This window comes from Podarcis erhardii (assembly GCF_964252035.2).
Source record: "Podarcis erhardii genome assembly, chromosome: Z".
NCBI classification, from domain to species: Eukaryota; Metazoa; Chordata; class Lepidosauria; order Squamata; family Lacertidae; genus Podarcis; species Podarcis erhardii.
In genome coordinates, this window is record NC_138504.1 from 48,581,479 (window position 1) to 48,608,872 (window position 27,394).

The 27,394-nt window shown below is 46.1% G+C and overlaps 1 protein-coding gene across 1 annotated transcript in view; it reads right to left on the minus strand.

Annotated features, from left to right (window-relative positions):
* Positions 1-326: 326 nt before the first annotated feature.
* NPDC1 (neural proliferation, differentiation and control 1) overlaps positions 327-27,394 on the minus strand; it is a 50,728-nt gene continuing 23,660 nt past the window's right edge. The window contains exons 2-9 of the mRNA XM_081847794.1: positions 19,511-19,651; positions 9,178-9,261; positions 8,070-8,237; positions 6,358-6,424; positions 5,575-5,659; positions 5,066-5,145; positions 2,905-3,001; positions 327-1,391 (exon numbers count right to left, since the gene is read on the minus strand). Coding sequence (XP_081703920.1) covers positions 1,314-1,391; positions 2,905-3,001; positions 5,066-5,145; positions 5,575-5,659; positions 6,358-6,424; positions 8,070-8,237; positions 9,178-9,261; positions 19,511-19,651 — 800 coding nt within the window. The 3' untranslated portion in view covers positions 327-1,313. The remainder of the gene's footprint in view (positions 1,392-2,904; positions 3,002-5,065; positions 5,146-5,574; positions 5,660-6,357; positions 6,425-8,069; positions 8,238-9,177; positions 9,262-19,510; positions 19,652-27,394) is intronic.

Consider the following 27,394-nt stretch of genomic DNA (forward strand, 5'->3'; position numbering starts at 1 on the left):
TTTGCCACCGCCACCCCCTGCCCCCTTGCAGCACCAGGTGGGGCAATCTGTGAAGACCAGTGCTTTCCCTGCCCCCCAGTGCTACAATTAAAGCACAGTGATTTGATGACTTTAAGGGCACAGTCCCAAGCTTGGGAGAAAGTCCCATCAGTGCAGCAAAGCTTACCTCTGGGTAAATGGACGCAGGACTGCACTGTTATGTTTTAAAGCTGTTCCACTTGCATCAACTCTCCCTTTCGTCCACAATTTTCTTTATCCCACAACATGGCCGTGATAATGAACGAAATCTTGTGAACCACAGTTCTGCACAGAAGAGCTGGAACCTCTGGAGTTCTCAGCAGTCTTAAAACTACAATTCCCAGTTTTATTTGGAAGGGAGACATCCTGAGTGTTAAAGGGGATTTTTATTTTTGGCATGTAGATAGGCTTCTCCAAGGGACCATCACTCATCCTAGGATGGGTTTGGACCTTGCTGTAGATCCAACAGCTGAGGACCCAACTGCCTGGCAGATAAAAGCCCAGAAGTGATTTGAAATTGTTTCACTACCATGAATGTCGTTATCCTTCTACATTAGTTTGTCCCCCTTCCCACCTTTAAAATGGGCATTTTAATGTCCTAGGAGTACTATTGGGTAGGAAGGTCAACCTTCCCTTTCAATCTTCACAAAATACAGAAAGTTGGGGTGGAGGGCCACGATCCCCCAACCATACTGCTCAAATAAAGAACTGCAAGGTATATCTGCATGTATTTTTATATATTACAAATTGGAGGGATGACACCACTGGATTCAAAATAGATTTATAGCATTTTATGTTGGGTGGATTCTCATTTCGGGCTTTTGCTCTGAGGGCTGACAAGACGACTTGGCCTCCAGGACAAGGGCCTCTTTCAGGAGCTGGGGGTGGGTGAAAAAGTCAGGGAACTCCCCTTCCTTCTCTCACACTCCGCCCCCACCCCAGTCAACAAAACAGCAAATAGGCATTTCCTCCCACCACCACCACCCCAATTCACGTGCCCAATCATCTAAATAGTGCTAGGTTGTTGTATCTAAGAGGAGTTGGGGGTTGCAGTGGTAGCAATGAAGAACTGAAGAGTGAAGCCCCCCCACCCGCCCTCCCCAGAAGCCAATAATGTGCATTCATTTCAGAGATTCATTCGTTGGCGTGGGGAGGGGGGAGGGGAGATGCACATTCGGGCATCTGGAGGTGCTGCAAAGGAGACTCTTTCTTTAGGTAGTGAGGATGTCGGCAGGTTGGGACATTCCTACACATAAGGCTCGGCAGACACAGTCCACAACATGCTCGGCCGGAGGTCATGGGTGCAACTTGGTGGGTGGGGAGTGCAGTGAGGAGTCATCAAACAGAGGGTTCTTCACTTCCATTTCGCCAGTCTGCATGGAGTCCAGGGTGGCGCAGGTTGGGGAGGGGAGAGAAGAGAGAAGATGTGAAAAGCAGGAAAAATTAATTGTCTCAAGAATTGTTAGTCATCTTCTCCCCCAACCCCCAGTTTTTTCATCATTTTCTTTTAAAAATCTACTGCCCTACACTGTTCAGCTGGAAGAGCTCAAGAGTTCTTACACGCAACTGAAATGCTCTCTCACAATAGTGCAAGACTTGGCGTTTCCCGTGTGGTTAGAAGACCAGACCAGGGAGCCAAGGGTTCAAATTCCCTTTTCTGAGGCCATTCCCCTTCACCAGTCCCGCTCTCCACTCTCCACAAGGACTTCTGCCTGGGCGGAAGCTGTCCTTAAACTGCAATCCTGGCTCTGGCTTGCCTGGATGGAAGACTGAGGGTTTATGATGGAACCCTGGAACACAACCCTCATATAATTGAGGAATCACCTGGATTAATAATTAGTAGTCTGTGAATTCAGTCTGGAGGATACCATGGGTTCCATTTCCAGACCTGCAATCCTTATCTGTGAAGCTATGTTCTGCAAGAGAGAAACTGCCAAATCAGTTTCTTTTTCATGGTGATGGCCTTAGCAGGTCAGCTAAGTACTACTCATCATTCACATATTGAAAGAGTGAGCTCTGTTGCCGTACAGACAAATGGGTGTGCCTTTTCTGAGGACAACAGGCCAAGTGTGAGGGGTTGAGAGTTGTGTGAGTGAGTTTGGGTAGATGCTGGAAGCTGGGGAGACTGAGGCACACCTACTCTGCGCTGGACCCCAAAGCTGTGACTTGCAAACCTAATGAAGTAGCAAGATCAGCTGGGGCACCGATACTGTGAGCCCCTGCATCCTATGCTCAGGTTGTAAAGGCAAAGGGGACCCCTGACCATTAGGTCCAGTTGTGGCCGACTCTGGGGTTGCGGCGCTCATCTCGCTTTATTGGCCGAGGGAGCCGGCGTACAGCTTCCGGGTCATGTAGCCAGCAGGACTAAGCCACTTCTGGCAAACCAGAGCAGCACACAGAAATGCCGTTTACCTTCCCGCTATAAAGCGGTACCTATTTATCTACTTGCACTTTGACGTGCTTTCAAACTGCTAAGTTGGCAGGAGCAGGGACCGAGCAACGGGAGCTCACCCTGTTGCGGGGATTCAAACCACCGACCATCTGATCAGCATGTCCTAGGCTCTGTGGTTTAACCCACAGCGCCACCCGCGTCCCAGGTTGTATGTACCCGTAAATAAAACCATGTTTCCTAAAGACACCAATGTTTCTGTTGATTCTTCTTCCAAGGAAACTGAACTCTGGGTAAGTGCAGGAACCTCCGGCCACTTCCAACTCTGATTGGAGGTGTGGGTTAAGTGCAACAACAATAATCTATCCTAATTTGAGTGTGTGAACCATTACTCAATAAAACAAGCAGAACTTAGTTATCAAGAAGCACACAGAAAGAGTAAGAAAAGCTGTCAGAGGGCCAAGGGCACTCTGGTGCGTGGAAGAGGAAACACTCACAGGAGCAAGGCCTGGGCACTCATAGACGGTGAAGTCTCCATCTTCGTTTTCTTCATCCGATGATGCAGATTCTGGAACTTTGGCCTCCTCTTTATTCCTATTGATGGGGTGGAGGAGGTGAGATGGTGGCAGGGCAGGAAGGGAGAGAGTGCAGCACACCGCTGCCTTTCACCCGTTCAGAACACCCAACCCACTCTCCCCACAGAGTTCGGCTACAGGACCCTTTGGGTCCCTTCTGACCCAGTCCTATGATTCTATGACTCCACACACAGAGAGCCAAAATGTTGGGGTGGGGTGGTGGGGGTGGTGGTGGTGGTTCAGAAGCTCCAGGAGTTAGCTGGAGCCACTCCCAGGTTTAAAAAAAGTCCTGTGTTGAAACCCTGGAGTATCAAAAGCTGCATTTCCAAGCTTAGCCATCTGCAGAACTCTGGCACTCTGACGTGACACGTTTCTGAAACTTGGCTAGGTGTGCTGGGGAAACTCAACTGGCCTTGCTGGGTCAGCCCACAGGGCACCTGGTCCAGTGTTTCACTTCTAACGGGAGCCACCAAGGATAAAGTTTGGCAAGCAGGTAATAAAGCGAGACTGCTCCCCGCTCCCCCTGTCCCTCCCTCCTTGACCTTGGCACCTGGTACTCAAAAGTGCCCTGTCTCTGAACACAGAAGACGGCACTTGGCAATTTTCAGGTGTATACACAGACCTTCCATCAATTTAACTATACCTTTCCAAAAGCTGTCATATAAGAACCCAAGATGAGCCCTGCTGGATCAGGCCAAAGGGGGCCCACCTAGGCCAGCATCCTGTCTTCCCATTGGTTACCAAAATGCCTGTGGGAAACCCACAAGCCAGACCTGAGCACAAGAACCTTCCAGAAACTGTTATTCAGGAGCGTTGCTATTATTATTATTATTATTATTATTATTATTATTATTATTATTATTATTATTTGTAAACCACCCTGTAATCTTTGGATGAGGGACAGCATGGAAATATTATTATTATTATTATTATTATTATTATTATTATTATTATTATTAATTTCCATGCTGTCCTTCATCCAAAGATTACAGGGTGGTTTACAATGCAAAAACAAAAAAACACATAGTATAATAACAAAAACAATACCCTCCCCCATTAAAAAAACCAAACATATTGTTTAATTGGTCAAAGGTCTGCAAGAAGATAAATGTTTTTGCCTGGTGCCCAAAGCTGGTGGCCATCGCTTCCTCCTGTGGGAGTTCCATAATTTAACTATGTGATGTGTAAATAAGCACTTTCTTTTGTCCTGAATCTTCCCAAAATCCAACCAGCCTTCCCCAACCTAGTACCTTTTAGGTGTTTTAACTGCACCTCCTACCCAGCATGACTGTGCTAGCTAGCAGGAGTTGGTGTAAGCTGCAGTTTGGAGGCTTGCTGGGTTGGGGAGAGGCTGACCTAAGCTTTTAAAAAGGCTATCTGAGCCAGAGGCCACATCACATAGGCCAAAGGAATGTAGAGAGCCAGTGTGGTGTAGCGGTTAAGAGCAGTGTACTCGTAATCTGGGGAACCGGGTTCGATTCCCCACTCCTCCACATGCAGCTGCTGGGTGACCTTGGGCCAGTCACACTTCTCGGAAGTCCCTCAGCCCCACTCACCTCACAGAGTGTTTGTTGTGGGGGAGGAAGGGAAAGGAGAATGTTAGCCGCTTGGAGACTCCTTCAGGTAGTGATAAAGCGGGATATCAAATCCAAACTCCTCCTCCTCCTGTTCTTCTCCCAAGTGAGTCCACATTAAAAAGACACTAAAGATGTGGATGCAATGGACTGGCTGTTCCAGTTCTCTCGGGCAGATGTTTTTGAAATGCACCCTCCACAGTAACCCAGTCCCAGAACCATGCATGGAAAGGAAGAGGCCTAACTGAGTTTGCTTTTTTCCTACTTCATCCAAATCCATTTCTCTCTGTCTTATATCATGCCTTTTTTTTAAGATTGTAAGCCCGAGGGGCAGGGAATTGTCTCATCAATGACATTGGGGAGCTGCTCTAAGAGGACTTCCCTCTTTTTTTTAGGGTGAAGAGTGGGATAAAAGTATTTTAATAAAGCAGACGTGTTGCCACGAGGTGTGTGGAAGCCGTAGTCTGAAGAAAATGCTAAAAATATGGGTGAATAATGGTGCTACTCACTTCTCCATGGAGAGCATCTGTTGTTTCTGGTGTTGGTAGTGGTACATCTGGGCACTCTGTGCCAACTTCTTATCGCCAGGCTTTGGGGAGAGAAAAACAGGCACAGTGTACACAGCATTGCAAGTTAGCCCAAGTTGCAGTGAGTTTGGAAGAAAAGAGCATGCAGAAATCATCACAGTCCAGGCAAGCATTTCCTGTTGAGAAGGAGCCAAGTCCACAGCAGCTGCTCACAAAGGGAAGCAATGTGCAGACTCCTCCCTAGGGAAGGTAATTCTTATGCCCCAGGAGCAATTGTATTAACTGCACCCAGTGCAGAAACATGAGGAATGACTTGCCCCTGCTAGCAGAGATGTATTTGGAAGGTTGTGAGGCCAGAACAGTATAGGATACAGAGATGCAAAGGCAACCCCCTGCTATGGCTGGGTAACTGGGGCTCATTATTGCCTGGAATTAGGCATACAAACGTTTTTTTCCCCACATTCCCTTCAAACAGTGAAGAAAGGACATACTGAGATCTTGTCATACGACGGAGGGCCCGGGAGTTTCTGAACTGGGTAGTCTGCTTTCTGAGCAAGGCGTATTTCCTTTTGCAGCCTAGGAAGAGGAGGAGAAGAGGAAAGCAAGCGAATAATTAGACACACCAGCAGCTTGCTGGATCAGGTGAGAAATCCATCTAGTGCCAGCAGTTCTCAACCTGTGGGTCCCCAGATGCTGTTGGACTACAACTCCCATCATCCCTGAGCTCTGGCCTTGCTAGCTAGGGGTGATGGGAGTTGTAGTTCAACAACATGTGGGGACCCACAGGTTGAGAAAGGCTGAGCCTGTTACCAACAGTGGCCTGCTTTTGAAAAGCCCATAAGAAGGGCTTGAGAGCAACATTCCGCGTCCCTCAGCACTTGATACTACAACACAGCATGGTACCCAGGGCTGCCTTGTTTAGTGCTTAGAGTGCAAGACTTGAACCTGGGAGAGACCAGGGTTCAAATCCCTACATGGCCACTCGTTCACTCTCAACCCAACCTACCTCACAGGGTTGTTGTAGCGAATAAATGAAGAAGGGGAGAACCATGGGTGACACCTTGAGCTCCATGGAGAAAATGGTGGGATGCAAATGCAATGAACAATTGCAGTTGTTGCTGCTCTTAAGCAGCTCCTCATTCTAGCCGTTGTTATACCTGCATCCCCACCCCTCCTAGTGGTTCCCAAGAATGGTGTTTTGGGGTGGGGGTGGGGGGGAAGCACTAAATAAAACTGCTGGCCTCTTGCCAAGTAAAGGTTTTGCATGGGCCTACCTGCACCAGCACACAGCTGCCACCACCAGAGCTGCGATTCCTGCAGCTGTACACACGACTATCATCCCTGCAGAGACACACAGGTGGAAAGTTTGTATAGAGACACACCAGGGAAAGAAGGAAACAGGGAAGGAACCAGCAGTAACCTCCTGGTATGATGGCAGGTGAAGCATTGTCAAAGAACTTCCAGCCTTTATGATTTTATTTTCTTCATTAGCATTTTATTTGTTTGCTTAAACACTGTCCTTGTTATAAGTGTTCATACACTGCCCCTCATTGCAGGTGGAAGCATAAAATCCCTACCGGCAAATCAGCAACCAGTGGTGCATTCAGCATTGTGGGACAGTTCTGTGGAACTCTCTCGTGGTTGAGATCAACCAGAGCCAGGGCTTTTTCAGCTGTGGCCCCGATCTAGTGGAACACTCTGTCACAAGAGACTAGGGCCCTGTGGGACTTGACATCTGTCCGCAGGGCCTGCAAGACAGAACTGTTCCACCAGGCCTTTGGCCAAGGCACAGTCTGACCTCCTCTCTCCTTCTGTAATCCTCATAGAACTCTAGCCCAATGGTTGCCATTAATTTGATTCTGAATTGATTTAGAATGAATTGATTTTAGAATGCTGTGTTACTTTTATTGTTGTTAGCCGCGCTGAGCCCGGCTTCGGCTGGGGAGGGTGGGATAGAAATAAAAAAATATTATTATTATTATCAGAGGAGTCCCCTCCCTATTAGACTTCTGGCATCTGGAGATGCCCTTTCCACCTCAGCGGACAATTTAAGCAAGTTTTGTAACTTTGTGGTTGAGTTTAAATTGATTTATCTTCATTGTGTCTTTTCAACTTTACTGTACACCGATTAAAAGCAACATCATCATCATTATTATTATTAAACATTTTTCTTTACAAACTTCATTACAATTAAAACAAACAACCAAACAAACAAAGTGCTGTCTTCCAAGACAAATGCACGTCCAGCTGTTAAGTTTTAAATGTAGTCACCCACATGGCCTCAAAACAAACTTGGAAAATCTTTTACATTTCAGTTTAAGCTCACATCCACAGGGTATGCTTCAATCTCAAGAATTAAGATAATGTCTCCATAGTGGCTCCTGCGACTGAGGTGGAAGAGGCTCTCCTATTGTTAATAAAGGATATAAACTGAGACCCTACCAAGTCAAACCCGTCTTTCTTTATTACAGTGGTGCCTCGCAAGACGAAATTAATCCGTTCCGTGAGGCTCTTCGTCTTGCGAAGCAAGCCCATTGACAGCTTAGCGGATTAGCGCTATTAGCGGTTTAGCGGCTTTTAGCGGATCAGCTGATAAGCGGCTTAGGGCTTAGGAAAAGGGGGGGGAACCCCGCAGGAACTTGCAAGACATTTTCGTCTTGCGAAGCAAGCCCATAGGGAAATTCGTTTTGCGAAGCGCCTCCAAAACGGAAAACCCTTTCGTCTAGCGGGTTTTCCGTCTTGCGGGGCACCACTGTATTCCTCTTATCCACCTCCGGTGGTGAGTCAAGCACTCCGGAAGTGTTCCCTAAGTTCCACACGGATTGGGTCCAAAACTCTGTGGTGGAAGGGGGAGCCCTCCCCCCCAAGTGGAAACAACTATTTGCCTCACTGCTGTGCGTTTGAAATTTGGATTGATATAGTCTTCCATTGTTATATTATATTCTGCCATATATGGAACACCCAGTTGCCTTGCTGAACCGCTTACCCAGTATGAGAGCATCATTTGACGAGAGTGAGGTTTTCATTGGAGTACTTTTGACTGCTTCTGTGCGAAGGGAAGGTGTTGCAGGAGGGCGTCTTGCCTGTCCCTTTGGCGAGGACACTGACTTCGATGCACCGATCCTGGGGTGCTTGCCTGTGGGGGCTGAAGTTTCTGTGTAAGGCAAAAACACGTCCACAAATGTTGGGGTGAGGGTGAAAGATTTTCTTTTCTTCTTTTTTTTTTTGAGTTTTATTTATTTATTAACGTTCTTATGTTACATCGGCAAACATTTTTATATTACATCACAAGGCTTATTATAATATAATTTTCAGCATGTATACAAAGTTTATATACCTAAATAAAAGAAACAAGGACAAAAAACTATTCCAAAATCATATATCTACAAACACTTTGGACTTCCTGTCTATCCCGTTCTATATTCCTTTTTTACCAATGAATGTACAGGTGAAACTCGAAAAATTTGAATATTGTGGAAAAGTTCCTTTATCTCACTTAAAAGGTGAAACTAATATATGAGATCGATTCATGACATGCAAAGCGAGATATGTCAAGCCGTGATTTGTTCTACAGGTGAAACTCAAAAAATTAGAATATCGTGGAAAAGTTCATTTATTTCAGTCATTCAACTTGAAAGGTAGACTCGTGACATGCAAAGCGAGGTATGTCAAGCCTTGATTTGTTATAATTGTGATGATTATGGTGTACAGCTGATGAAAACACCAAATTAATAATCTCAGAAAATGAGAATATTCAATAAAATCAGCAAAACAAGGATTGCAAATCGAGCAAGATTGGACCTCTGAGAAGTAGAAGCACATCTCGCTTTGCATGTCCTGAGTCGATCTCATATATTAGTTTCACCTTTCAAGTTGAATTCCTGAAATAAATGAACTTTTCCACGATTTTCTAATTTTTCGAGTTTCACCTGTACTCTTATTATTGTATATTTCTTTACAAATTAATTCATGCAGACCGACAACCCACAGGCACCCCTGGACGGTCTTGCCCTATGTGAGAAGAAAGAAAGTCTCAACCCTAATCGTTCACCCAAGATGTGCGGAGTGGAAACTGGTCCGCAGGAGAGACTTACCATCCTGGAGAGCATTATTCTGTTTGGACAGTGCATCTGCCACTAAATCAACTTCTTCCTCTAGGTTGGGAACACTGACTCGCCCTAAGAAGGAAGACAGAAGGTATTTTTTTTTTGGGGGGGGGGACAACAAATCCAAAGAAAAGCTATCAACAGATTATTTCATAAATTTATAGACCAAACAACTGCTTAAAATAAGCCCTCACAGTGGTTTACTGATAATCACCAGTAAAAATAGTTTTAAAAGATGCAAAACGTTCAAAAATAATAATTAAAACCAACAATAAGCTTGACATCGCTTGTAGGGTTGAAAGAAGTTTTGTAAGGAGCAATAAATAAATTGTGAAGAGAATTAAGAATAGATGTACTGGGAATTTGAGTTTATAGCAATAACTACAGCAGTAACCAAATGCATAATTAGAAAGACTTTAGAAAACCATCAGTCGAGGTTGAAGGAAGTCTCAGGCTGTGATAGCCAAAAATTTCGAAATGATGTTTAAAAGGATGTTATGCTGGAAAATATGTGTAATAATAATAAATTATTTATAAAATCAACAATAGGCTAAAAGTAAGATTGACTGTGTTTCTTCCCCAATCGAACAGCCGTTGGACTTGTGGCTGACATGTTTGCATCCTGTTCTCTCCCCCAGCTAGTGGCATTTCACCCTCGCAACAACCCTGTGAGGTAGGCTGGGGGCAGAGGTTTGGGGATGTGAACTGGATTTTCTCCCATACTGAAGTCTAGTCTGCTTGCTTCTGGAAGACAGTGGCACATCTAAATGTGAATATGATTAAATATCCAGGCAAAGTTGTGTGTGTTACTTTACCTGGGTTTTTTTGGCATAGGTTCGATCACCACTCAATAAGATCATTAAGGTGGGAGTCTTCACTGATGTGAGGACATAATTCCAAACCAAGATGGCGGACCAAAACATGACTGGCGTGACTTCACCCAATTTTTGCCGTGGTGGGTCCAAACTCACAAATCACACTATCCATTTTTTAAAATGCAATATTTTTCAGTTTCTAAAAAATCCCAGGCAACACTGGACACACTCTGCTAGGCAGGGGGAGGGGGACTTGAGTAAAATATGGGGGAGGGGAGGGCAGGTAAGCTCTGCCCTGCATGATTGATCACATGAAGCAGTGCACACACGCCATTTCCAATGGCAATGACTGTCAACTCGGGGGGGGGGCATGGCCCCCTCAAATGTTTTATGGAGGGAAAGACCCCTCAGCCCCATTAAGACAATTTACAGGACAAAAATTTTAAAAGAGGTAAAGGATTTGCTGAAATGGATAATTGACCTAGAATACAAAAAAGGGAAGTGTGAGGAGGTCAAGGAAATAAGCTAATGAAAGATTAGTAATGAGGAGATCTGATGTATTTTTCTTTGTGTTTTTGTTTTTGTTTAATGGGTTTTATTTTTCTGTTTTTTCATATTGTGATGTGTTGTTTTGTTTTTGTTTAATGTGGTATTTTTACTTTTTCTTTCTGTAACCTTTAAAATTTTAATAAATATTATTTTTTTTAAAAAAAAAGAAACCCCTCAGCCCCTAGGGAGTTTTCTCCTATGTTGCTAGGAATTATATAAAGCCAGGCTTCTTTGAAAGGATGGAATTGTAGATCTCTCTCTCTCCCTCCCTCCCCTCCAGGTCACTTCTTCAAATTCAGTTAGATGCAGTTCCCTGAGTGGCAATTATGATGTTTGCCGGAGGAGCTAAGCGTCCTCAGATCAGAGTGAATGATTGCCAGGGTTTCTTGTACGCAGGGTGTGGGAGGGGGCTGGCATGGTGGAGGGAGGGTCAAGGAGCACCGTGCGCAATCAGCTGGCTTTGGCATCATATTCCCAGCAGTTTTCTTTAACAAAAAACAAGAAAACACCACCCTAATAGTGTAGATGGGACACGGGTGGCGCTGTGGGTTAAACCACAGAGCCTAGGACTTGCCAGTCAGAAGGTTGGCGGCTCGAATCCCTGCGACGGGGTGAGCTCCTGTTGCTCAGTCCCTGCTCCTGCCAACCTAGCAGTTCGAAAGCACGTCAAAGTGCAAGTAGATAAATAGGTACCACTCCAGCAGGAAGGTAAATGGTGTTTCCGTGCGCTGCTCTGGTTCACCAGAAGCGGCTTAGTCATGCTGGCCACATGACCCGGAAGCTGTATGCCGGCTCCCTCGGCCAATAAAGCGAGATGAGCGCCGCAACCCCAGAGTCCCGCATGACTGGACCTAATGGTTAGGAGTCCCTTTACCTTTAATAGTGTAAATGAGAAAAGCCTATATATGCCAGGCTACTCCTAGTAGTAGAGCAAGAAAACTGCTACCACATTTTCAAAGCTAAGCAGAGTCTGGTAGTTTCAGATTAGATGGGCCATGTGTTGAGATTCCTGCATTGCAGGGGGTTAGACTAGATGACCCCTGGCATTCCTTTTAACTCTACAATGCTATGATTCCTTCAATCTGCCCTCCAGATATGGTAGGCCACTAATATTATTCCTGGTGGAGAGGATGAGAGATAGAGAGGGAGAATGAAGACTTGCCAAAAGGAACTTGGTAAGATTTGAACTGGGGACTTGTAACTTCATACTCAATCTATTTTATTTTGCAATTGCTTTTTCCATATATATTTTTCATAATAAAACATATAGTGCAAAAATGGATGACAAATAAAATAAAGCAAAAGTTGAAGAGAATATCTAGAACCAAACATAAAGGAACAAATTTACATACCAGAATAAAACGTAATAAATCAGTAACCACAAGGTTCCAAGTGACATAAATAGGTTCAGTTTATCCTGTCCCTTGTTGTTCAATCTTTATTTTATTTAACAAAATTTAAATACTCCCTGGTTTAGGTTTTATTACAAAGCAGATTACAAAAAAAGGAAAGAAAAATCTACTACATGGCATTAGTTCCAGTGGCGTAGCGTGGGGGGTGCAGGGGGGGCCGGCCACACCAGGCGCAACATCTGGGGGTTAGGGAAATCCACGGGTTAGGGGGCGCAAATCCATGGGTTAGGGTGCGCAAATCACTTGCCTTGCCCCGGGTGCTGATAACCCACGCTACGCCACTGATTAGTTCTTAATCCTTTCATCAGGGATGGGGGGGCCTGCAGCTCTCCAAATGCTGCTGAACTCCCATCATCTCAGACTACTGGTCAATAACACCTGTAGGGCTACCAATATCTCCCAGCCCAGACTGACATGAAGTCCTGATTCAAAACATGACCGAGAAGTTGTAGCTTGCATTTCCCTCACCACCAACCCAACATCTTAGATGTTGGCCCCTGCATCACTTTTCCCTAGATATCAAGTGTTTGCCCGCAACGCTCTCTTTATTTTAACCATTTCATCAGTTTCACTCACAAAGCAGGCAATACTGCCCTCAACACTTAAGTCTTGATTTATGGAGATCCCCTCCATCCCACGGCCAGCCAGAATGGAAAAGTTTGAGACTGAGTTTTACAGGCTCAGGTGAATAGCAGGCCAATGGGCAATTTATGCTCTATTGTCCGCCAGCAGCTGACCAGCTATTTTCTGGGAGTTGGTAGAAATGAATTGAGTTGGAGTGAAGTGAAGTGAAGTGAAGTGGATAGAGAAAAGTGTCTCTCCCTCTTTTGTAACACTAGAATTTGTGGAATCATAGAATCATAGAATCATAGAATCATAGAGTTGGAAGAGACCACAAGGGCCATCGAGTCCAACCCCCTGCCAAGCAGGAAACACCATCAGAGCACTCCTGACATATGGTTGTCAAGCCTCTGCTTAAAGACCTCCAAAGAAGGAGACTCCACCACACTCCTTGGCAGCAAATTCCACTGTCGAACAGCTCTTACTGTCAGGAAGTTCTTCCTAATGTTTAGGTGGAATCTTTTTTCTTGTAGTTTGGAACCATTGCTCCGTGTCCGCTTCTCTGGAGCAGCAGAAAACAACCTTTTTCCCTCCTCTATGTGACATCCTTTTATATATTTGAACATGGCTATCACATCACCCCTTAACCTCCTCTTCTCCAGGCTAAACATGACCAGCTCCCTTAGCCGTTCCTCATAAAGCATCGTTTCCAGGCCTTTGACCATTTTGGTTGCCCTCCTCTGGACACGTTCCAGTTTGTCAGTGTCCTTCTTGAACTGTGGTGCCCAGAACTGGACACAGTACTCCAGGTGAGGTCTGACCAGAGCAGAATACAGTGGCACTATTACTTCCCTTGATCTAGATGCTATACTCCTATTGATGCAGCCCAGAATTGCATTGGCTTTTTTAGCTGCCGCGTCACACTGTTGGCTTATGTCAAGTTTGTGGTCAACCAAGACTCCTAGATCCTTTTCACATGTACTGCTCTCAAGCCAGGTGTCACCCATCTTGTATTTGTGCCTCTCATTTTTTTTGCCCAAGTGCAATACTTTACATTTCTCCCTGTTAAAATTCATCTTGTTTGTTTTGGCCCAGTTCTCTAATCTGTCAAGGTCGTTTTGAAGTGTGATCCTGTCCTCTGGGGTGTTAGCCACCCCTCAATGGAATATGAACATTGGAAGATTCAGAACAGGTAAAAGAAAGTTCTTTGTGGAACTCAGTGCCACAGGAGGCAGTAATGGCTGCCAACTTAAAGGTAAAGGTAAAGGGACCCCTGACCATTAGGTCCAGTCGTGGCCGACTCTGGGGTTGCGGCGCTCATCTCGCTTTATTGGCCGAGGGAGCCGACGTACAGCTTCCGGGTCACGTGGCCAGCATGACTAAGCCGCTTCTGGCCAACCAGAGCAGCGCATGGAAACGCTGTTTACCTTCCCGCCAGAGTCGTACCTATTTATCTACTTGCACTTTGACGTGCTTTCGAACTGCTAGGTTGGCAGGAGCAGGGACCGAGCAACGGGAGCTCACCCCATCACGGGGATTTGAACCACCAACTTAGATAGCTTTAAAAGAGTAAAGGACAGATTTGTGGAGGAGAGGGTCATTGATGGTTTGTAGCCATAACAGCTCTACTCAGCTGCCACAGTATGAGGCAGTGATGCTTCTGAAAATCAGTTGCTGGAAGCCACAGGAGAGGAGAGGGGTCTTCTGCTCAAATCCTGCCTACAAGTTTCCCATAACAGGCATCTGATCAGATACATTGAGAACAGGTTCTTATATACAACAACAGTGGCTAGAGTATTGTTAGCCCAAAAATGGAAGCAAGAAGAAATTCTGACAAAAGAAGAATGGCAGACAAAATGAATGGACTACGCAGAATTGGACAAATTGACAGGAAGGATTCAAAACCTGCAGGAACAGAGATTTACAGAAGATTGGAAGAAGTATATGAATTATTTGAAGAGCAACTGTAATCAACAAATTGCGCTAGTAGGACTACAAGAAGTTTTGTAAGCAGAAATATACAAAGCGTTACAAAGTAGAAAAAGATAGAGATATTGGTTATGAGTTTGAAATGTAATAGGGGAGATAAGAAATGCATTCTAAGAGATTAGATTTTCGGACAGGACTGATGGAAGTCAAAAAAATTGAATAAGATGTAAAAGTATGTTTAATTACTGTTGAAAATGATATGTTAACAAACTAATAAAATTTATATCTATATCTATATTGGTAAAGGTAAAGGGACCCCTGACCATTAGGTCCAGTTGTGATCGACTCTGGGGTTGTGGCGCTCATCTCAATTTATTGGCCGAGGGAGCCGGTGTACAGCTTCCGGGTCATGTGGCCAGCATGACTAAGCCGCTTCTGGAGAACCAGAGCAGCGCACAGAAACGCCGTTTACCTTCCTGCTGGAGCACTAGCTATTTATCTACTAGTACTTTGACATGCTTTCGAACTGCTAGGTTGGCAGGAGTAGGGACCGAGCAACGGGATCTCACCCCGTTGTGGGGATTCGAACCACCGACCTTCTGATTGGCAAGTCCTAGGCTCTGTGGTTTAACCCACAGTGCCACCCATGTCCCTTTATATCTATATATCTATATATCCATATATCTATATAGATATACCGTATTTTTCGCCCTATAGGATGCACTTTTTCCGCACCAAAAATGAAGGGGAAATCTGTGTGCGTCCTATGGGGTGAATACACGCTTTCGCTGAAGCTTGGAGAGCGAGAGGGGTCGGTGCGCACCGACCCCTCTTGCTCTCCAGGCTTCAGGAAGCTATCAGCAAGCCTGGGGAGCCCGCGGGAGTTCCCGCAGGGCTCCGTAGGCTGCGGATAGCAGCCTGCCGCCCGGCGCGAGAGGCACCCTTAAGCAGAGCGCCCCTCGCGCTGGGCAGACATCCGCAGCGTCGGGAGCCCTGCGGGAGTTCCCGCGGGGCTCCCCATGCTGCGGATAGCAGCCTGCCACCCGGCGCGAGAGGCGCTCTGAAGCAGAGCGCCCTGCGCGCCGGGCAGACATCGGCCAGGCCCAGAAGCTCGGGGGACAGATGGGAGGCGCTGCACCGCCATACCGCTGTTCCCCAACCTGGTTTTTTTGGGGGGGGAATAAAGGGAATTTCCCCCCCTTTATTTCCCCCCCAAAAAACTAAGTGCACCCTATGGGACGGAGCGTCCTATGGGATGAAAAATACGGTATATAGATAGATACAGTGAGAACAGTATATTGGTCTAGATGGGCTACTGGCCTGCAGAAGACTTTTCTTATGTCCTTATGTACTTTCCCACTCTCGGGAGCCCAAAATTCTGGATACCAGCATCCCTTTGCGGGGTGTGTGTGTGGGGGAGGGTGTCCACTACCCAGGGTACACCTTGTGTCCCATGTAGTCCCCGTGTTACTATTTTTAGAACTCTGTAAATATTTCATGACTCCGGCAAGCTTTCCCAGCTTTTTATTGCTTGGGACATGAAAAAGTGTCTTTAATAATGCAAGCACATAGCACAGAACACACACAACCGAGGAGACCTGCATTCTTTCTCTCTCTCTCTCTGCCTGCAGCTCTAGGGTTGGCGGAGTTAACAGGCCTCTTTGCTCTGAACAACCAGTAGAAACAGACTTGCCAGCCAACCCAGCCCTCGCTCAGTTCACATTCTCAACCCTTGAGGCAGTTTCCATCAAAACATCACCAGGATCTCATATTAAGATTTATTTGCTTGGAAGCGTCCATAAACAGTTTCACAAAAAAATAATAATCTTTTAGCTGTGTACATAAGCACAGTATAAAACAATCGCTGGTAGTACACAAATAAGATCAGCCACAATTAAAAAATAAGTGTAGCCAACTAGATGGTGTGCCCTGGTAAGGTTTGCTGAGACAAGACTCCTCGTGTATGAAAAATTCAGGGTAAAGAGGTGCGCCTCCTGCATTCTCCGCAAGCATTTGGGTCTGAAATGTGGGTCCACCTTCAGATAATCCAGTTTGTTATTCATTTGCGCGATGAGTAAGGGGGAATGAGCTGTCTAGGGCAAGCTGTTTCTCTTGAGACTCCATTAGAAGTGCATGAGTGTTAAAGGAAATTACAAACAGCGCAGGAACAGAGAAGCCCCAAATCTCCAGCATTTTAAAGGGAAAAGGATGTGCCACTTGCAGTACATAATCTCCCTGGGTAACTGAAATGCAGTCCGAACACCAATCCCTTAACAACCAAGCTCTTATGTAAGCTCCCATCTGTCGCTAAGAATCATCACTTTGCATGAAGTCATGTTTCAGGCAGGAGATTGAAGACCACAGTGTACAAACTGCATTCCTTTCCAACACCATTCCTCACTTTTCAAAAGGTGGGTAGGTGGAAGACAACTGTACCCACATGGGTCCAGTACATTCACCTGGGACAAATAGGTTCATTGTGCAACAGATGGCAAGATCTTCAAACTCAGTACGCCTTACACTTCCAAAACCAGCTTTTGCATTAGGCTAGAATGAATAGCACCAAAGTGTACTGAAGACCTTTTTTTAGTTATCATCATCAGCTGCCTAGAGATGGCGCTATTGATTAACATGAACCACTGAGTTACAAAACTGGGGGGGAGCCCTGAGAAAATTAAGGCTTTCTGCTCTCCCTGGGAGGGCCTATCTAGATGTGTGACCTATCACTGGAGCTGCTGAGGTCCAAAGGAATAAGAAACAGGTCAAATACTGATGCAATAAATGTGTTACTGCAAGGATTTGGACCTCCCCCCCATACATTTTCTAGTAGGAAAGTTTCAGCAAGTTTCTTCATGCTGCAGGAATCATGGTTTTATGTTGTCATGAGTTGCAATTGTTTTATTTGTGTTCACAAAACAACAACTCCTTTTTAACACTCAAATGTTTAATCTGGGTTTAATGGCTTTCACACCAAAACGGCTTTCACACCAAAGCATGGAAGCTGCCTAAACGTCTCCCAAGGGAATGCAGCTCTGAGGGAATACTATGCAGGACAGTGTGGCAGCAGAGAATGAGGGCCTCTCATCCAAACAGAAAATGAAATAGTAGAGGCAAGATCATGGCCACTGGGCCCATCACCTCCTGGCAAATAGAAGGGGAAGAAATGGAGGCAGTGAGAGATTTTACTTTCTTGGGCTCCATGATTACTGCAGATGGTGACAGCAGTCACGAAATTAAAAGACGCCTGCTTCTTGGGAGAAAGGCGATGGCAAACCTAGACAGCATCTTAAAAAGCAGAGACATCACCTTGCCAACAAAGGTCTGTATAGTAAAGCTATGGTTTTCTCCTCGCTTTACGTGGGGCTGCCCTTGAGACTGACCCATAAACTCCAGCGGGTGCAGAATGCCGCAGCGAGACTCCTTACGGGGTCCTCGCTGCGAGATCACATTCACCCAGTGCTATACCAGCTGCACTGGCTCCCGGTGGGGTACAGGATCAGGTTTAAGGTGCTGGTTTTAACCTTTAAAGCCCCATGGGGCCTGGGACCCTCATACCTACGGGACCGCCTCTCCTGGTATGTCCCACAGAGGAACTTACGGTCTTCAAACAAAAACATCCTGAAGGTCCCAGGCCACAGAGAGGTTAGGCTGGCCTCAACTAGAGCCAGGGCTTTTTTGGCTGTGGCTTCAATCTGGTGGAATGCTCTGTCACAAGAGACCAGGGCCCTGCGGGACTTGACATCTTTCTGCAGGGCCTGCAAGACAGAGCTGTTCCACCAGGCCTTTGGTCAGGGCACAGCCTGACTCCCTCCTTTGGCAATCTTCACAGAACTTTGGCCCAATGGTTGCCATCAATTTGATTTGAATTACTTTTATAATGAAATGATTTTAGAATGTTGTACTATTTTATTGTTGTTAGCCGCCCTGAGCCTGGCTTCGGCTAGGGAGGCTGGGATATAAATAAAATTTATTAGTAGTAGTAGTAGTGATGTATGGAAGTGAGAGCTGGACCATAAAGAAGGCTGATCGCCGAAGAATGGATGCTTTTGAATTATGGTGCTGGAGGAGACTCTAGAGAGTCCTGTGGACTGCAAGAAGATCCAACCGATCCATTCTTAAGGAAATTAGCCCTGAGTGCTCACTGGAAGGGCAGATCGTGAAGCTGAGGCTCCAATACTGAGAAGAGAAGACTCCCTGGAAAAGATCCTGATGTTAGGGAAGATGGAGGGCACAAGGAGAAGGGGAAGACAGAGGACGAGATGGTTGGACAGTGTTCTCAAAGCTACCAGCATGAGTTTGACCAAACTGCGGGAGTGCCTGGTGTGCTCTGGGTCACGAAGAGTCGGACACGACTAAACAACAACAACAAGAGGGAAACATGAATACCAGACTTCTGATTCTGGCATGGATCATCCAGAAACAGCTTTACTGAGGGAAAACACAAGATCTAACCACCCTGGAAGAATGGCAGATGAAAGTAATGGACTATATGGAACTGGCGGAAATGACTGGCAGAATCCGATACCAGGGAGAAGAGTTGGTGGAAGAAGATTGGAAGAAATTTAAAGACTATTTACAGAAACATTGTAAAATTAATGAATGTTAAAATGATGTTGGAATGAAACGAAGCGGTTTTAGTAATAAGGTTAAAAAGGAATATGTAAAAATAGATTGATAATAGATGAAAATATAATGCTATAATATGTTAAGATAAAGAACTAAGATAAAACAAAGAGGGAAAAGATTTGCTGAATTAACTATTCGAACAGGAATACAAAAAAGGGAGGTGTGAGGAAGTCATGGAAACAAGTAAATGAATTGTAAGACATAGAAAGAGGGATTTATTTTTAACTGTTTTAATTTTTTCTGTATTTTGTATTTCTTGTTTCTTCTTCCTTTCTACTTTCTTTTTTCATTTTTGTAACCTTTTTTTGGAAATCTTAATAAATATCATTTTTTTAAAAAAAACAGAAACAGCTTTACTGAGTTGGAGCTGTGGAAAGAGAACTGGCAATATTGTTCTGGCTGAGGCTTTCTGCACCCAACCCTACCTACCGCTGGCCGCCCGTGCCTTGGGGATACACTGGCCGTCTTCATCCTCGATGAACTGAGAGAGACACGGGCCACAGGAATATGATCCGGGGAGGCAGAACTCACGCCGCAGCAAAGCGCATTCCAGACTTCGAGGACAAGACCCTGTGTGTGAGAAAGAGAACCCATTAGTAATCTGTATGCATTTTGCACAAAGTTGTCACCCCCAATGCCACTGATAGATAAGACAAAAGCACCACCGTGACCTACAGGTGAAACTTGAAAAATTAGAATATCGTGGAAAAGTTCCTTTATTTCAGCAATTCAACTTAAAAGGTGAAACTAATATATGAGATCGACTCATGACATGCAAAGCGAGATATGTCAAGCCTTGATTTGTTCTACAGGTGAAACTCGGAAAATTAGAATATTGTGGAAAAGTTCCTTTATTTCCGTAATTCAACTTGAAAGCTGAAACTAATATATGAGATAGACTCATGACATGCAAAGCGAGGCATGTCAAGCCTTGATTTTGTTATCATTGCGATGAACAGCTGATGAAAACCCCAAATTAACAATCTCAGAAAATTAGAATATTCAAGGAAATCAGCAAAACAAGGATTGCAAATCGAGCAAGATTGGACCTCTGAGAAGTAGAAGCACATCTCGCTTTGCATGTCATGAGTCGATCTCATATATTAGTTTCACCTTTCAAGTTGAATTACTGAAAGAAATGAACTTTTCCACAATATTCTAATTTTTCGAGTTTCACCTGTAGTAGAGCTAAGGTTACCAGATTTTTTTCAATGAATCCTGAGTTGTTGGTTCTTCGGTGGTGGTGGCGGGGAAGTGGTGCATGATGGGTCAGGCATGGAAGGCGGAGAAGGAGGGCCGAGAGTGGCGGTGGTGGCAAGGCTCGGGCAGAGCAATGCCTCCCTTCCCATCGGAGCAGCCCCAATCCCATTCCTACTTGCGTGCAGGCAGGAGGGGGCAGGGATCCCTCAGCTGGGAAGGGAGGCTTCCCGTTGCCTAACTGAGAGATCCCTGCCCCTTCCCCCGCTTGCATGCAAGTAGGAGTTGAGATCAGGGCTGCTCCGATAGGCAGCGTGAAGCCTCCCGTCACAGCTTAGTTGCTGGGGTCAGGGAAGGTGGAGGCAGCCCGGAAGTTGCATCTTCAATCCATTCCCTGCACTACCATCATATGGTGACTTCTGAGCAGCTCCTGAAGCCAGCAAGACCCAGCTGCTCTGGGCTGCTGAGACTGCCGCTGCTGCATTTCCCAGGGACATTAGATGAAATCCGGGGACATTCCGGGGATGGAATTTGTCTGGGGACTTATTTGCAAATCTGGGGACTGTTCCTGGGAAACAGGGACATCTAACCCTAAGCTAAGCCAAACAGAGGCCACAGGGGCTCCAGCCCTCCCACTCCCCCAGCAGATGCAACGCAACTACATATCACTGCTAAACAAGGACAACATCACCAACAGCCCTGGACTGAACTTCATGGAGACTCCATTTAAAAAATCGCCTTAGTTAGTGGCCATCCCGCTGTTGCATAAATTAATGCAACACTGTGGCAGTGAAATGAATGTTGCGTTCCTTTATTTAGCCTGAATCTACCACCCACTTTTTGGCAGACACACCGGCCTCCCAAGTTCTAGTATTGGGGGGGGGGGGGGACGACCAAACCCACTTCCTGCACATCCTGCATTGTATTATAAGTCTCTATCACACACACACACACACACACACACACACACACACACACACACACCATGGATGTCTGCAAGTTTTCCCCAGGAGCAAAGCAAAGCACTGAAAAGGCTTTGGGGAGCAGGCTAATTTCTCAGAAGGAAAATATTAATACCACCAGTACATTTCACCCCATATCTCAGATTCTACAGATCTACAGATACAGTGGTACCTTGGGATACGAATGGAATCCATTCCGGAGCCCTGCTCGCATCCCGAACAGAACGTAAGATGCAACTGAGCGTCTGCACATGCACGGGTCGCATTTTGCCGCGTCTGCGCATGCACAAGTGGAAAAACCAGGAAGTAACATGCTCCATTACTTCCAGGTCGCCGTGGAGCGCAACCCGAAAGCACTCAACCTGAAGCGTATTTATCCTGAGGTATGACTGTATGTATATTTTTCAAAAAATGAAAGCTGGGAATCTGGGGGTTTGGGTTCGCCTAAGTGGAGGACTTACCCCTCCACTGCCCTGGGTGGATGCCCATTCCTCTTTCCCCAACTAGAATGTAGAGCTTTGCACAACTGGCCTATTCAAAATCAACTTACCCCATGTATATTGGAGGGAAATAGCATGCAATTTGTGTGTGTGTGTGTGTGTGTGTGTGTGTGTGTGTGTGTAACTTTAAAAAAAGCAAACAATGCAGATTTGGGGGTTGGGGACTTAAGACTGGGAAAATGAAAAAGTGAGTGCAACCAAGACTGATGGGATCTGCCATCCTTACACACAGTCACTTGCCACACACCAGCTTAAAAATGCTCCAGAGTCTTCCAGGAGAAGGCGCAACTTACAGGACACTGGAGCCTGCCCTGACATCCTGCTCCCTTCCAGGAACTGTTTGCTTAAATGTGTGTGTGTGTGTGTGTGTGTGTGTGTGTACTGAAACCCCCCCCCCCCCCGCCTGAAAAGCAAACAACCCCTGCCCAGCCTGCCAGCAGAGGGAGAATGTGATGTGATGGTGTTGCCTCAGGTGACTATATTCTTCATGCTGTGGGTTATTAGTGGTGGTGGAGAGAAGAGTAAAGCAAGGAGGGTTTACTATGTACTTCTTGCAAAGCAAGGATGAGCATGGGGGTGGGGAGAGAATGTTGAGAATTTGCTGATTGAAAAGAATCAAGCAGCTTTTTTAAAAAATAAAAAAAAGTCACAAGGTGGTAATGCGAGGGGAGGCAATGACACAGGAGCAGTTTCCATCCACCGCAGACACAACCTGGCTGCACATGGTGACTTTGAGCTAGATCTCAGGACCATTGGCTGCCTGTCCACAGGGATGGAAGGTTGGCAGAGAGAGAGAAGGGTTTTGCAAAGGAAACCCAATGATTGCTCTTGTTGGCTTAGGTGCCGGGCCGGCATAATGCTGGTGGCAGAGAGATGAAGTTTCCAGTGGGGTGGGCAGGTAGCTCCTTTAGCTGCACACACACACACACACACACCCCATTTCACATATCTCCTAGCTGTTTTAAAGCATTCTTTTAAAATTAAAGTGTACAACTGAATAATATGATAAGTGGCTGCCTTTCCTGCCCTGTCTAGAATTTGATTTTATAATGATGGCCTCTCTCCTTGGATACTGCTATTAAAGAGCAACAGCAGCAAATCCCTTGTTGAGAAGCCTTCAGGGCCAGGAAGCTGCCCAGCCAGAGCACCAAAGAAGTGCTGGTTTCTGTTCTGGAAACCACATGAGGAGAAAGTTGCTACTGTGCTTGAGGTCCTGCTTCTGAGCTTCCCATTGGGACACCTGGTTGGCCACTTTGAGTACAGGATGCTGGACCAGGTGGGTGCCCTTTGGCCTAGTCCAGCCAGTTCATCTTAAGTTAACAGGAGAGAATCCTCACACCGACAGAAGGGATTCTCCAAGCAAAGCTCTCAGGACCCTGCAGCTGTCGCCAGCTTCCTGCTAACAACAAACCTATCTTGCCTCTGCTTTGCCCTCTGGGAGGTTTTGGCGCAGTTCTGCTCTGCCTCCCTCTCCCTCCTTCCAACAAGGATTAAGCAGTAAGAGAGATACTTCTCAATCTAATTAAAGCTCCAATAAGGTTATTGGCTGCCATTTACAGTCTCCGGTTGCAACTGCTACTTACGATGCAATTAAACTCCCATTTGTTGGTGGTTAACAGTGCTGGAAATTTCTAGAAGGGCAGCGGGTGGGGAGGAAGGCTGGCCTCATTTACCAGCACCTGAGGTTTTCGTAAACATGAACTGCTCTGCACATCCTTGGGAAAGAATTAGACACATTTGCCAAGAATTGTTTCCATCAGGTGCCATTAGTCATGTTTGCTATAATGTAATCAGAGTCTGCCTGGCACAGAGGGGTGACGCAAGATGCCAGGCAGATCTGAGGGTCTAGTCTAGGACCAGCTTAAAGGTAAAGGGACCCCTGACCATTAGGTCCAGTTGTGACCGACTCTGGGGTTGCGGAGCTCATCTCGCTTTATTGGCCAAGGGAGCCGGTGTACAGCTTCCAGGTCATGTGGCCAGCATGACTAAGCCTCTTCTGGAGAACCAGAGCAGCGCACGGAAACGCTGTTTACCTTCCTGCCGGAGCGGTACCTATTGATCTACTTGAACTTTTGACATTGCTCCCATTGCTTGGTCCCTGCTCCTGCCAACCTAGCAGTTCGAAAGCACGTCAAAGTGCAAGTAGATAAATAGGTACCGCTCTGGTGGGAAGGTAAACGGTGTTTCCGTGTGCTGCTCTGGTTCGCCAGAAGCAGCTTAGTCATGATGGCCACATTATCTGGAAGATGTCTGCGGACAAACACCGGCTCCCTCGGCCAATAAAGCGAGATGTGCGCCGCAACCCCAGAGTTGGCCACGACTGGACCAAATGGTTAGGGGTCCCTTTACCTTTACCTAAGGACCTAGGGACGAGGGTGGCGCTGTGGGTAAAACCTCAGCGCCTAGGACTTGCCGATTGCATGGTCGGCGGTTCGAATCCCCGCAGCAGGGTGCGCTCCCGTCGTTCGGTCCCAGTGCCTGCCAACCTAGCAGTTTGAAAGCACCCCCGGGTGCAAGTAGATAAATAGGGACCGCTTACCAGCGGGAAGGTAAACGGCGTTCCGTGTGCTGCGCTGGCTCACCAGATGCAGCTTGTCACGCTGGCCACGTGACCCGGAAGTGTCTGCGGACAGCGCTGGCTCCCGGCCTCTAGAGTGAGATGAGCGCACAACCCTAGAGTCTGGCAAGACTGGCCCGTACGGGCAGGGGTACCTTTACCTTTACCTTTAAGGACCTAGCAGCACCCCCGCAGAGAGGAGGGCTGCTGTCCTGCTTGAAGGCTTCCCATAAGCAACTTGCTTCTGAACATGGTCAGGAACATTACCTGCTGGACTAAATGAAGCCTTGGCCTGATCCAGCTGAGTTCTTTGAAAACAGAGTTTTTTGGGGGGGTTGTTAAGTTGTGGGTGAACATATCAGACGACACAGCGATTCTTCAAACAGCTCTTGTTTATTCATAGGCCAGGACAGAACTGAACTGAAGGGTTCAGCCAGCCTGCTTATATAGAGCTCCAGTACAACGTTACTGTAACAACTTTCTGAAACTATCCAATCACTGAACGTCACTTTCGATCCCTTATTTGCATAACAATCTACAGTATCCCCCTGCTGGCCCAGGGTGAGAACTTCAGTACATAACAGGGTTGATGAGTCAAAGCTGCACAGCAGCTCTTTCAGTCACACAGGATATCCTTCGCGCTGCTCTTTGGCTTCAGTACAGCCCAACAACTCTATGAAGCAAGCATGAAACACGCCCATTTCACAGATGGGAAAGCGGTGCCAAGAGATAAATGGCTGGCCAATGGCCGATACAAATCTTACAAACCAGCACAAATTTGAGCTTGGGTCTTCCATGCCTTCATTTATAATAGCCTCCAAATAATTTATAATTCATTGAGCACTATTTTATCAGCCTCGCGTTTTAATCATTTTATTGTAAATTTTCAAACTGGAAGAAAAAACCCCCACAACCTTTAAGCAGAGACTGCTAAAAAAAAATTTTTTTTAATGGAAAAAAAAATCCCACAAGGACACTAGGTCAAGAGGCTTTCAAAAATTTGGCAGACTGGACAGCAAGCTCAAGAGCAGTAGGATCGATGTGCAGCACGTAGTTAAACTATGGAATCCATCGGAGAGAGTGATAGTGACCAACTGCGAAAGCTTTAAGAGAGGATTAGATGAATTCATAGAGGAGGAAAGGGCAATTGATGGCTCCTAGCAATCTCATCTAATGGTTATGTTGCTGTTCACTACTTGCTCAGGAGTCAAGCCGCACAAACACTAAGGAAAATCAGAACTCCCCCTTCTACTGCAAATGAAAAAAGAAAACAGTTCTAAAAATTGTCTGCCTGCCTTCCAGAAGGCCTTATATAATGGCTGCTACAAGCAAGCCGAACTCCTGGTAGCAAGGGAGGGCAGGAGGAAGAAACACTAAGAGCTTTAACTCAGTCCGGAAAGCCAGGGAGAGGCTGTGACATCCTTCTGAGGGTTGCAACAGCTAAGAGGGAAGGAGGCAGAGCCAAGCCTCCCATCCTGCCATTGTCCCAGGCAAGCTATGTCCCCCGGCTCACAGACAGCAGGTTATCGTCAAAGGTGAAGCCTTGCTAGCACTGCTGTATTCAAGCGAAGAAGCAAACAAGCTTTACAAAGTGTCAGCCTTCTAAGAAAGAAGCAAGCAAAAAACAGTGGAAACTGACTGAGCTTTGGAAGGCAGGTGGGATGGAAATGTGCCATGTACTTGTTACAAAATATTCGACTGTAATAGTACCACTCTATTCTGCCCTGGTCAGACCCCACCTGGAGTCCTGTGTCCAGTTTAAGAAGGGTATTGACAAGCTGGAAGGTGGGGAGAGGAGGGTCACCAAGATGATGGAGGGTCTGGAAGCCAAGCCTTATGAGGAGCTGGGTATGTTTAGTCTAGAAAAGACGAGACTGAGAGGAAAGATGACAGACATCTTCCAGTATCTGAAGGAGCGTCTCCACCCCCATCGTTCTGCCCGGACACTGAGGTCCAGCGCCAAGGGCCTTCTGGCGGTTCCCTCACTGCGAGAAGCCAAGTTACAGGGAACCAGGCAGAGGGCCTTCTCGGTAGTGGCACCCACCCTGTGGAACACCCTCCCACCAGATGTCAAAGACAACAACAACTACCAGACTTTTAGAAGACATCTGAAGGCAGCCCTCTTTAGGAAAGCTTTTAATGTTTGATGCATTATTGTATTTTAATATTTTGTTGGCAGCTGCCCAGAGTGGCTGGGGAAGCCCAGCCAGATGGGCGGGGTATAAATAATAATAATAATAATTATTATTATTATTATTATTGACTCTCTCAGAAGGTGGTGGGCTCTCATTCATTGAGCATTTTTAAGGTTGGGTGGCCATCTGTCATGGATGTTTTAGTTGAGATTCCTGCATTGCAGGAGATTGGTCTCTTCCAACTCTACAATTCTGTAAAATTGCTGCAAGCTTGGATTATTGGAATTAGCTAAAAGTGGATTTGAGGTCTACAAATGGCTACTAGCCTGGGTAGCTGAATAGAACCTCAGTTTTCCAAAGCAGTCCACCTGCAAGCCTCTGGCACGTAGAGCCTTCTCTATTTTCTTTTTTCAAAAAGTAAATGCTGGAGCAAACAAGGCTGTTCTTGCACTGCTATGTCAAACACAGAACTGAAGTGGAGGAACATGAGAGTCTTGTTTCTGAAAAACTCCTACTATACAAATGCACACTTACAAATTTTGTGACAAGTATCCGCCCTCACCCCACCCCAAAGAAGGTAACGTGGATGCTAATCTTTTAGATATTTATCAAGTGCACACACAAATTAACAAGAATAAAAACTAGGACTCTCCACAGTAAGTTGGAACACTTCTACTATAGCAGGGGCCATGCCTCCAGTTCTGCACTAAAACAACAGTTGCACCCCAACTTTGTTTTAAAAAGACATGGCCGCTCCACTTTTCAAAGAATTAAAATGTGTGTGCAATGTTTAAACACCACTTGCGACGCCTCAGCCGGCTGCAAAGAGGCTGTGAGCTTAAAACCCAGGGAACTGAGAAATTAAACAACAGGTTTGCAGGTTCTCACAGAGGGTGTTCTCAGCTGTGCGGCAGCAGTTGGACACGTCAGCGGAGTCTGTTTTACACACACAGGGGAGTAAA